This window comes from Amblyomma mixtum, chromosome 4, assembly GCF_055824585.1.
Source record: "Amblyomma mixtum isolate Tamu chromosome 4, ASM5582458v1, whole genome shotgun sequence".
NCBI lineage: Eukaryota > Metazoa > Arthropoda > Arachnida > Ixodida > Ixodidae > Amblyomma > Amblyomma mixtum.
In genome coordinates this window covers 100588586-100601298 of record NC_143015.1, presented here as the reverse complement: position 1 = coordinate 100601298, position 12713 = coordinate 100588586, and the positions used below count along the sequence as shown (strand labels likewise).

The window sequence follows — 12713 nt, the reverse complement described above, 5'->3', positions numbered from 1 at the left end:
TGTCGTTGTATCCATCTCTGTGTGCCAATACTGTCTTCTTCGGTCTCTTAAATATATCAGTGAGGCCATGTGGTCGGTGAAATGCCGGTATGCGAGCTCCAAACGCTGGCCAAAGCCTTCATTTCGAAGCGTTATGTCCGTACTGCTCTGGCAGCGCGTTCAGCGAGCGTGACCGAGAAGTGGCAAGAAGGCAGGCTGGGGCACCCTGCATGGAGGGGTAGGTTACCCTATGGTGACGCAATCACGGGACCAACTCGCGGGCGTGCCCTATGCCTTGCGCCCCACAGTAACATTCCGGAAAAAAAAGAACAGAAGATTCTGTACGGCAGCCGGAGTTAGTGTTTCTAGAAATTCCGCGTCGGTACATGCTGCTCCTGCCACAACTCTCTTCTTCCCCCTTCTGCATCCTTATTCTTTTCATTCGGTGATGAACTAAAACATCCATCGCCACTGAAGCTAAACCCGAAAACCGGCCGTTGTTCGGTGCGATGTGGAAAGGTACACAGATAAACTTGCGGCGCAGAAGCGACTGGGACGAGAGCTTTCGAATATACTCTATTATAGTGAATATACTCCGAGTACAAACGCAATTTTCTCAGTGCTGCTTTGGCGGTTGGAAAACATTCTAGCAATGCACCCTAATTTGCCCTCAGTAAAAAGCGAAGTTGTTTGTTTGTCATGTCTGATCATGCAAGCAAAGAAGAATGCCCGCGAATCTTAACACTGAAGGCCTTTCTTCAAACATAAAATACTGACATTTTCCCTAATTTTCAGTAGCATGACGGCACCTACATTGTATGCGCCGTAACAGCCAAAACTGCAGTGTTGAATGGCAGTGTCGTTGTCAGGAAGATTCTTCAGGGATGGATGAATTGGAAAAACCTATTCGCTTGTCCTTTGCTCTTCGCAGTGTTTAGTTTATGGCGCTTTATTTTGCAAAGGGGTTCTGAATACGGAGTTCTGATCTCCGGACACGGACGGAAGTTATCGAGATTTTAGTGGAAGCCTACTTGCATTTTTTGGCGTTCCAGGGAAGACCACAGCGGTGTGTTTTGATAGCGTGGTCATTCCGCGTACACAGATGGTGCTGAGGGACCACAGTAGGACGAGGTGCCTGTCGAGGTCTAACCCTGACGCTCATGCTCCGATGGCAGCTTGTGATTACTTCGACCCTTGTTGGGTCGGAAACATGCAGTCTTCTGAGTACGTTTCACTCCCCCTAGCCCCCTTCACATTCTTAGCGGCGGTGTACGTAGGCAGTTCTTCTGGGTGTACGTAGACCTGCCTTCTCGGTATTAGCACTTTCAACCGCTCCAGTCACCTTGCCGAATGTAGGAATCGAATCAGAAAATGAGGGAGATAGAAAGCGTTATTCTCCTGTTCCCGTTATTTGCTTCCCGTTATTCTCCGTTATTCGCTTCTATTCCTTTGCTGCCTTTTTTTGCCGTTTGAAAATCTCACATTATTCAGCGAAATACGCGTGAGAACCACATCTCGAGAAAGGGGTTCCCGCACCATGGTCACTAGTTCCGGGACGGATTTCAATATTCAATATAATCTCAGTGTTATTCTTGGGCAGGCATAAAGACATGACCAAGTGACGTTATATACATTCAACCACTAAAAATAACGTGCTTTATTGGTCTACTTGACATTCATGTTGACGTACATTTTGACATTCACCTTGACATTAGTAGCTTGTTTTTAACGCAGTAATTTATGTCGGGATCTTAAGACCACGTTATATGCTACTACGACTGCACACGTGGGGGCTATGGTGTGGAGGGGTGATACGGATGTCCAACAAGGTTGTTTCTAAGCTAAGAATGACAGTGCATAATTTGTCATGATGCTCGACTGTGCCAATTAGCCTTTGAAATATATGTTCGGCACACAAAGGGCGGCTTAACAAAAGAATAGCATCACTGTAAAAGCTGGTAACCAACAAAACTACAGTATTGACCGCGTGTCTGGAATATTGAATACCTTTCCTTTTTGACAATTTCACATTGGGAGTGATAAAATTCAGCTGTACCAGGTCATGTTTGCTAAACCACCTTCTTTTCACAATGCAGCTCAGTGCCTGGCTGTGAACGAGTCCGTCCGCAGATCAACCTGTCCGTGTAAGTAACTTGAATTGCCTTCTCGAGTGCTCCGTTTGGTGACAAGAGCTGGGTTGGTTGGCCAAGCGTAGAATACATTGACCGGAATGGAAATGCCCACTGCGCCGGACAGCTTTCTCCAATTCTTTTATGGCCTATTCGGTAGCTCAGTCTACACTGTTCTACTTTTGTGAAAGAATACAGAGCAAATAAACAGGACCGAAGACAGAGACGCGGCGGCTGAATGGAAACTGAATGGAACTGAATGAACAAATAAGTATGAAGGTATGTGGAGAAGCAGAAAAAGGGCATCACGAAATAGAAGAGCGCAAAAAAGTTCGCATTGACCACTTCGCGGCAGGACAAGCAAACAGGTTTGCTGACTCGTGATGTCCGGTTGCGCGCAATAACAAATGCTTCAGATTCCCTCGTCCGTGAATTGGTAATAGTGCTGGAGGATGGCGCAGAGTTCGAACAGAGTAAAACAAGCCTTGCACGTTTTATAACTGAGCGCCAGGTACGCACTAGGGATGGCTACATACAGGGACGAAGCTTGTTTTTAGGCGATCATTTTGTCATCGCCTCATTTGACCAACATTAGGCCCCTCACGAATCAGCGCCTCTTAGGGAGCATGCTTAGTGGAGGTGCGGCAGGCAATGAAACACCTGCCGTACCTCTTGCGTCATACTGTCATACGAGGCCCTATAAAGTTCATTCACCGCAAATTGCCTTCCTTATTTGGTGCACTTAACATATTCCCCAACCCAGCGAGCGGCGCGGCTCAGATTGAGATATCTGGTGAACGTGGGGAGCTACGAGGAAGGTTGTGCTCCTAGGTTCTTCCTTCTAGGCAACAGACATTCGGTCGCCTCTGACAGACTCGTCCACAGTGCTGAGCAAAATGACTCCTGAAGTGAAGCTGACATCAAACACTCCATATGCGCGTGTAAACATCCCTGCACCTGCTCGTGGCCTCAAATGACATTCTTCAGGACTCCTGAAGCAATATGCCGCGTCAAAACGCTGTATTGTGTGGAGGCGACGGATGAAAACCTTTTACTTGCCCGTATAGATGATTGTTGCCAATGAGGACTATCATTCACAGATAGCGAACCTGGCGTTTATACGGAAATTCCTTCGTTACTGTGACCACACACCGCCTTCGACGCTCACGAACACCTCCTTCAATCGAGGGCACGTCCACGCAATTTTGGCTTTCATTGGGTCAAAGGCACTTAGTTCAACCTGCAGTTGCAGCTGCTTGTCATATTGAGCACGTAAGATATCGCTGATCACAGGACAAAAACAGGGTTCAGTGCAGTTATCTTTGTGCTCGTAAAATGATACCTCGGAATTTAGAGGTGTTGACAGCAGTTGGAAAGAAATGCTTCAGGGAAGGTGCTGGTGCCATATGAATTCTGCAATGGGGTACCAAAATCAATGAAACTTCATTTTTCTTTTCGGACGCTTTAGCTCGTTTTTGGATGAAAACCAAGTATACCCCGACCCTCCGAGCGACAGGCTTCAGCCTGCATGTGCATGGTGCTGGCAGGAATCTACGGCGATGTGCCCTTATCGGCTATGTAAGAACTTGAAACAACCTGGGAAAGGTATTCTCGAAGGCTCCTAACACAGTATACCTCACCTACTTTTACGCTGAATACTTTATCCTTCATCCTAGTTCAGTTCAGCATGACAGCTGAGCTCTAAATGCTGTGCGAGACCTGGTTTAGTGATGCTTGCTAGGGTTTTAGTTTAGCTCTCTAGAGCGTGGTAACCTCTGCTCGAGGAGAGGTTTGTAGGAGGCGTTCATAATTCGATCTGTCGCTCTTCGACCCTCGGATGGCCAGCTGGTCCGGTAGGACATCCAATACAAGACCCATCGCTCTAGCAGTCACTGGCCCCGATAGCCTTGTCCTGGCGTATTCACTGTGCATCGTAGTGAATTCTTTGTAGGAACTTTGTTCATTCCACATCTGCTTGTACTTTTTGTACCAGCGGCTGCACGGCCGTGCAATTCCTCTGGACTCTTAGCAGCGCCCGTGGTCATCTCGACCTTCCTCCTGCTCTCGCACGCTGCCCTACTTGTCGACGTGGTCAGAACCGTTGATGAGGGATTCGTTGCCCTGACAGGCGAGTTCTTGGGATGTTGCACCATCCAGTGGGTGAAGCCGGCGCGTTGACTTCCGGCATCTGAACCATAAATGCGCAGCTGAAACCTGTAGGTCATTAACAAAATATACAAGACAAATTAAAACTCTCAAACCAATCTGAGCAGCTTAGAACAAGAAAAAATGTTTTTTGGTCAAGTGCTGAGGGCATGATTGCCTTAGGTGTTTACGAACCACCTTCAATTTCAGTTAAATTGTGATGCGAAAGTGCGTCCACAGGGCCACTGTACTGTCTGGGAAGGTGCAACTGTTTGTCTGGGAAGGTGGACACAGATCATGCTGAGCCTTTGCGTAGTTATAGCGAGATAAGATGATCAATCCGCGGACTATGCCTGCCAGATCTACAAAGCGCGTGCTTTCAGTTCATTTACTGACCCAAATTACGATCAAGCAGGTACCATTAATCAGGCTGTATTTTACCCTTCTGACCAGAGCAAAGATATAGATGAAGGCAGGTGGGTGGGTGATCTCTCCAGGAGGTGTCTCCGACCTTCGAAGTATTTGCGAATTCTAGGAACATGCTCCAGAAGATGCTCTGTCTGTGTGACCGGTGCTGTGTTGGATCAATTAAGGTGTCTTAGGCTGCTGTAGAAACGTGGAAGTTCAAGTAGCGTATGTCACATGCCTGGTTATATTAATGTGCTTCTAGTTTTCTTCAATCGAAGTTTGTCTAACTTACGAAAAGAAGTGGCTCAAAGAACTGTACAAAAGTACACCACACAGGTGGCACAACACCGTTTGAATAATGAACGCAAGCATTCGCTTTTACTTTTTGTCATCTCTATCACCACTAAACTCCATGTCCTTGCTCACTGCAGCCAGCTGCTGTCTCCCATCAGGCTCACCATCTGTCAGCCCAAAGGGTACGTACATAATAGTGATCAATAATCACCAATCAATGATTGTGCTGTTTCAGAATTGCTACCGGTATCTTGCCATTCTCAAAGCAATGAGTGATCCCAACCTGATTATGCTATGCATGAAAACTATGCGTTTGTCGCCGTTTTGCATCCGTATGTATGTTATAGGTGTTCTAAAGATCGTTTTGGAAAATGTTTTCGCTTGTATTTTGTTTTTTCGGGGGTTCGTGTGAATAATTTAATTTCAGCCACAGCCACAAATGATGTCCATAAAAGTTGAAATACGTGTGGACTATTTGCTTTCGAGAGATTCAACCTCAGCACTCTGCGATAGGCATGGAAAATTGTGTATTAAAGAAACAGTCAGCGTAATTTTGATTACTCTGTTAAGGCATGACTAAAGTAATAGATTGATAAAAGTGCTACCTATTTGCGGTTCAGGGTATATATTACCGACATAACAAGCACGAAATACGCGGGCTATGTTCTCAACTTGTGTGCTGCGCTAGGGGTGAATCGCACGGTTGTGTGCCTCGGTCAAACATAGTCAGACTAGCAACCGGCACATTTTTGAAAACAACTCAACGTATTACTCTGCCAAAGACAGAGCAGATTGCCCCCAATCGATTAGCTAAAAGGATTCCTGCTGTCCAAGGGAAAGTTAAAAAAAATAAGAAAGGGAAAGCGTGGCGCTTAATCCAATTTATTAGTAAAATCGGCCACATAGTGTAATAATTCGAAGTTTCAGCAATGGCTCGGAGCGTAAACCCCAGCACCACAGCTAATGGGTCCTGTGGGATAACTTTAAACTATATGGGTTCGCTATTATTTAACAACAGTGAGGAGACAACTACATTCTTAAGGAAAGCAAAAAAGGACTTTATTATGGATTGAAATACATAGTACGTCCGAAGTGGACGGAATACAGTGAGCTTCTCCTTGGGCCGAGCACTCGACGCTTGGCCGTGTCTTCCCCCTTTCCCTCTCATGGTCGGCGGCTGGACGCTTGGCAGCAGCCTTCTTTCCCGGTTGGGGTCGGCGCGCAAGCCTCTTCAGCTCCGGGCCCCCTGGGGCGGAGCCGCGGCATTACAATTTATGGACGCGCCTGTCACAGTCGAGTGGCGTTAAGGGGCAGTCTTCCAGGAACGCGTTTTCGTTTCTCCATGTAACGGGATACGTTGTTTTCGTCTTCGAGGCCCGACTTCGGCTCCGCGCCTTCTCGGAATACTGCAGTTTGGCTGGAAAAACGGAGACATGCTACATTAGCTGCGCCTGGCTTTCTCGTCTGGTTCCACTACAGGTCCATTGGAAACGTATTGGCGAAGGCCGCTCCTAGAAAGGACCAGAATGAAACTAATATATTTGCAATATTCGGCCGATTACCTGTGCTGCTCGGGTATTGGAGGGATTTCCGTTTTCTTGACGGCGCGATGTCTTCGCAGTGTGGAACAGGTTTTGTCGCAGTGGGATCGAACGTTTTGTCTTTACTTGAACGCAGCACAAGCTTGCAGCCGGCACGGAACACTTGTCACCTGGGAGCGGCCTCCTCTGCTGGGTTTCGGAACCGCCTGTATCTACCGACAGACATCAAAGGACGTGCCGCAGGTGAGACGGAAATCCAACAGCACTTCGAGGGCATCCGATGGTCTCGTATCCGGGAATGTAAATGACTAAAAAATAATATATATAGCATTTTGAAGGCACCACCAATACAGTATCGTTATACCCCAAACGACTTTGGCGAAATCAGGTTGGTATTATTATATGTTTGCGCAGGAAAAGGCATTCAGAACGGAATACTGAATCCTACAACAAGCGTTGCATTCGTTTTAGGAAGTCCGCTTCTGAGCACACTGATGTTAAAAGACTGCAGGAATCCTGCCTTTTTGACTTTGTTCAGTGGCCACTTCGGCCGCCAACCCCAGAGGTACCTCTAATCGGCCCGACGTTGTGAATTTATTGGGAAAGGTCGATTCTACAAAGATCACAGTGAAACCTTCCATTTCCTGTATTAGGCCGATTACCTGTGCGGCTTGGGTATACTGACTTTCTGCGGTAATATTTTCAAGTTGCAGTGACGGCAGTCCAGCGGTCAGGAAGACAGCAACAAGGCTTGCAAACGAAGCTCTTTATTCGGGATGACTTGCGCCCTCAAGAGAACTGAATCACTCGGCGATGGCGGAAGCAACAAACGTGCTCGTCAGTCGTCGAACTAAGAAATCCCGCCGCTCGCGGCATAGCTCAATTTATAGCCGGCAAGGACACATCGAGATAACAGGACAAAATGATCTACAGTAATCTGGAAAAACGTAGATGCAGCTCTTCATGGCTGCGATTAATCGAGAGTGGTCCAGTCGCTTCTCGTGTCACGAACAAAAATAACAACCCTTTCCTGCGGCCTGGAGTGCGAACAAACGGGCTCTACAATGATACGTGGCAATATGGCGAACTCAAAATCGCCCTTAGTGCACCTTCAAGTCCCACGCGGTACCTGGTAATATCTCCAGGGGGAAAGCTGTTGGACCAGTCTCGTTTTCTTGAGGACGCGATGTCCTCACAGTGTGGAAGAGGTTTTCCTGCAGTCGAAAGAAACGTTTTGTCTTTAACAGCACACGCCTGCTGCTGGCACGGTGCATTTGTCACGTGGGTGCGACCTGCTCTGCTGGGAGTGAGACCCGCCTCGACCCGGCGACTGCCCTCACAAGACCCGCATCAGGTGAGGCAGAGAGCCAACAACGTTTTGAGGGCACCCCATAGCCACGTTCCCACGGTTATAAACGACAAAAAAGGAGGCAATATTGTTTTGATTCACCATCACTGCACCTTCATTGTTCCCTAAGTGCATTTGGAAAGCTTGGATTGTTATGATATGCTTTCGCAGGAAGGGCTATTCAGAACGAAAAACTTGATCCTGCAACAAGCGTTCCATTCATTTTAGGGAGTCGGATTCGGAGCACATTGATGTTAAAAGGCTGCAGGAATCCTGCCTTTGAGTTTGTTCACGGGACACTGCGACCGCCATCCCCAGCTGCACAGCAAATCGACCCAGTATCGGAAATGTATTGGAAAATGCCGGTCCTACACAGGACCTGAGCCAAACTATGTATTTCCAATCTTGTGTCGATTACCCGTGGAGCTTTGGGATAGTCCCGGTTAAAACCAGGCAGTCTGGATAGATCACGTGCACTGCACTGTCCCAAGAGTTTGGGTCGTATTAAAGGTTTAGATACGAAAGAGTAACGTTAAACTACAAAGCTACACTGACAACACTAGACTGCGCACATAAAGATGATCGACGGCATGCTCTCTGTGGAGCATACCGCGGCAGGGATCAAACCCGCGTCTTTCGGGTCAGCAGCCCACCGCCATAACCACTGAGCCACCGCGGCGGCTTCGATATTCCGATGCTATGGAAGTCTCCATGTCTTTGTTATTACACGCCCCGCGTTGGCTCCGCCCACCTTTGCGGTCGCGTGGGCCAGTCACGTGATACATTGCATGATGTGTCACGTGGCGGCGCACTTCCGGCGATTCAAATTTCGCGCCACTACCGGTCGGACCACAGCCACTTTTGTTCGCTCTTTTGGATCTAATCAATTAACTAATTATCCAATAGGCACCAATATTTTTGCGTCGCATCCTCCTTCCATTACATCTACTTTTGAGACGATATCTCTTTATAGTTTCCCACAGTCGCTGCGAGCACGGTTTCGAGGAGGGAAAGCCGCATACGTAGCATGTTTTCGCATTAAAAGAAGAAGAAATATGCAGTAGTAATTATGACTTTTGTCATTGTTAGTCAGTGTGCTGGGGCTGTAATTGACCACTGCAATCAATTACGTTTCAGATAGAGTAATCGTAATTTCAATCTGCTCTGCAGTCGAGCGGCCTTGTTGCTTTGTCTTCAAGAGACGCTCCCGCGGCTTAATTCGGTGGATAAGAACACTGATCGGCAAAGTTGCAAGAATTGAAACTAATCGCGATTAAAAATATCGTGCTACATTTGCAACTCAAAACGCATGAAATTAACCAGGAGTGGAAGGAGGGTTTTTCTGCGTCGTTTCTCGCGATATCCACTTATACACCTGTTGTGTTCGCAGGCAGCCATCGGAGCTTTGGATGCGTGGCGCGGCCAGCTGTGGCTCCTTACGTCGCCTTGTCTGACCTGAACTGCTCGAGCTGACTGACACCACCTCCTCGTAGCGGTCGGTGCCTTGAGCGCAAAAGGTGACACACTTGGCTTCAGTCAAACTAAGTCGTTGAAAATAAAAAATGAACCGACGCTGAGGCAGCGATCGAAAATCCATCCTTAACACAGCAATCATAGGTCGCCGGTTCGAATCGTAAATCGTAATCGAAATCGTAAATGGTATGCCACCTACCCGAACACACTGCGATAAACGATTACGCCGCAGTGTGTTCTGGGTGGTGGCATACGATTTACGATTTCGATTACGATTTACGATTCGAACCGGCGACCTATGATTGCTGTGTTAAGGATCGATTTTCGATCGCTGCCTCAGCGTCGGTTCATTTTTTTTTTGCGACAAACGATTGCGCCGCAATGCGGCGGCCGAATTTTGATGAAGGCGAAATTCTGGAGGCCCGTGTACTGTGCGATGTCAGTGCACGTTAAAGAACCCCCTGTGGTCGAAATTTCCGGAGCCCTTCACTAAGGCGTCCCTCATAGCCTGAGTTGCTTTGGGACGTTAAACGCCAATAAAGCAAACCAAGATTACGCCGCAATGTTCATATGAAGATTCGTAAAGACGTAGAATCGGGGTACATAGGTCGCCGGTTCGAATCTGTGGCGTGAGCTAGGCTCTAACTTAACCAGTAAGGTAATGGTGCCCGAAACGCTGAATCTTACGACACCATCCGGAATATTCATGGGCAGACGGTTGGCCCACGAATTTTACACTAATGTCGGGGCTTTGTGTCCCGATTTCGACGCCTGCCAGATAGGGATGCATATATACGGAATCGACATAGCGGCGTTTCGATTTGTGGTGCCCTTTTTATACCCTTAAGTTTCCATCTCGGTAACCATGGCCGCCATTCGGTTACGATTATGGTTACGATCAAGCTTAACGCTCTAACAAAATGTCGTTGCTATGAAGGCCGCCATCTAGGATTTTATCCGTAGAATCAGGATAACTCGAAGGCTTAGAAAGAGAGAAGGAGAGCTAACTCTCTAAAATTCAGCTGAGAAATGTGAAAGGACACTCACACACACACACACACCACACGAAACGCTGTGCGAAAAACAGTTGCATCGCAATTATGGACACTCAACCTCGCCTTAAAGGGCCACTGACCACACCGTGGCATCGTCCGCGGAAGTCGCGGCCGAAAATATTTTTCGTTGCATTTTCTCCGTACCCTGAACGGTCGAGAGACGCGATATATATGTTTTTGTCAGTGGCACCCCAGTTAGCAAGCCACCTTTTCTTATATTTAGTTTGTTTTTTTATGCGAAGCCAACCCGCCATTTTACGACCGGAATGCAGGAGTAGGAGTCACTTTTGTTCGAAACACATGGCGAAGCGCGGACCCGGAACCGTCCGGCATTTCATGGAAATGAACATTTGCGCTTCTCCGTGTGTGCTTATGGGCTGTATGTGCTTGTGTCTGTTCTCAGCTCTTAAGTTGCCGCCTTGGCAGACGAGCGAGAAGCAGTGTGTGTACGGAGCTGTCAAGTGCGCGAACGAGGGAAAGGCTGTACGACACAGGTCACGGCACATGCACAGAACACGCTGAAGCATGCGTGAACTGGCACAAGTAACTAAAAACGTAGTTTTTCTTTTTTTTGGAGTAGGGAGGGGCTGAAGCATACATGAACTGGCACAATTAACTAAAAACGTAGTAGTTATTTGTTGTTGTTAGGGGGTGGGGGGGGGGGGTTACATGCGAGTGCGAAAAGAGAAGGCGCTGCGGAAAGCACACGCGCAACGGCCAAACGACGCGACGAACCGGCTACGCCCACCCTTCGTCCGTCAGTCAAAACGACGCACCAATGGATTGTCTCTCGTGAAGGTTTTCAAGATTACGTCATCTTGAAGGCTCAGGAGCCAGGGTAGAGGATGAGGATGTTTGCATCTCGAATGAAATGGCGAACGGGCTTTGATTTGTATTCTTACAGCTTTTCGGGACGTGCATGGCTCTAGCATTTTGTAGATAGCATTTTGTAGAGGTTATCTTCGATGCGTCATCTATGCACTGGGCTTGTTTGTCTAAAATGTCGAGACCCCTGGTCAGTGGCCCTTTAAGGGATGAGGTAAATAGACTGGGAGGGAATACAATTGAAACTGCATATTTCGTCGGTTGTTGGGAAAACTGGCACCGGATTGAGATCAGCCAGTGGTGAATAATCGATAGTTTGAAGCGGTGGTGCTCTGCTTGCTGTGTGCGTCATACGGCCGCTTGATGACGTTATCCTATTTTTCTTTCCATTGCTTAGATTTTCTGTACCATCTGAAAGTACACAAACACACACGTCGCCGGTAATGGGACTAGTAATGCTTTCGCATTTAAAAAGGGTAAACATGATGGCGAGATGTAGCGAGGATGAATTTCACGAGCACAGGCACATATGAAAAGCTTTCCTGCTGGATACCCTGGAATCGCGTATGCAGAGTCTGGAGAACTCCTGTCTCCTGGGTTTCTCGCGGCACGACTCGATTTCGTTCTCTAAACACTCAACGCGTGGCAAACACGTCGCAAGGTCTTGTTATTGTTCAAAATGATACAAAATGCTTAGGTATAACATTCGCGCAGAAAATAGGACACTTATTCAGTACATGTTGCTCTTTGTGCCTGTATCTTCCTGGCACTCAAGTGAATTTTTTTGGGATGTTCAATTGTACCGCATGCAACTGGTTGTCTCGTGTCCTTTCAGGGCTGCAGTGTCACCTGGCTTGGAAGCACTCGAGATGGTGTCCCCGGCGGCGAGATTCATGGAATCTACAAACGCAGCAGCGATTTATTCAAGGCGCAACCGACGAGGCCTAATTGATTGGCGCATAATCTTTACCATACCTTACCATACCATGCCACTACCATAGAGACAATGTGCGCAGAAGACATCGTCATTGGCTGCCTCACCCTAACCAATACGGCCCGCAGGACTTCCTATGGACGCAGCGGGCCGGGAAGATTGTTTTTAATGTCCGAGACTCTGCCACTGTGCTGAAGCACTCATCTTTCCTGCACAATAAAGGAGCAACGTCCAGGTCGGGGTCAGTGTGTGTGTTTGCGGTTCAGATGAGGGATACCGGCAAAAAACTCAACGAAGTTCGCAAACCCTGGTGGTATAACTGAGATGTCCTACTTGTGAAAAATGTTGGGGATTAATGTTGGCCGCTAACAATGCGTCTTTAGGAGCGCCTCATCCACTACGACAATCGTGTGGCTTCCGCTGGAGACAAAAAAAAATCCAGCACTTAAGCATAGTAAGTGTTTGGTTGAAAAACCACACTTAACACAGAAACGAGCGAGTGATTTTAAAACTGAGCACAATAGGTGCATGTTGAAACTGATTTTTCACCATGCAGTGCTTTCAAAAGTGGATGAAGAAACC

General features: G+C 47.6%; 1 protein-coding gene across 1 annotated transcript; it reads left to right on the top strand.

Annotated features, from left to right (window-relative positions):
- The first annotated feature begins 209 nt into the window (after positions 1 to 209).
- LOC149347598 (uncharacterized) lies at positions 210 to 12365 on the top strand. Its single transcript, XM_089541610.1, has 6 exons — positions 210 to 217; positions 2076 to 2123; positions 5093 to 5137; positions 6633 to 6739; positions 7744 to 7850; positions 12033 to 12365. The coding sequence occupies exons 1-6, from the start codon at positions 210 to 212 to the stop codon at positions 12147 to 12149; spliced, it is 432 nt and encodes a 143-aa protein (XP_089397736.1). The 3' UTR covers positions 12150 to 12365.
- Positions 12366 to 12713: the final 348 nt, after the last annotated feature.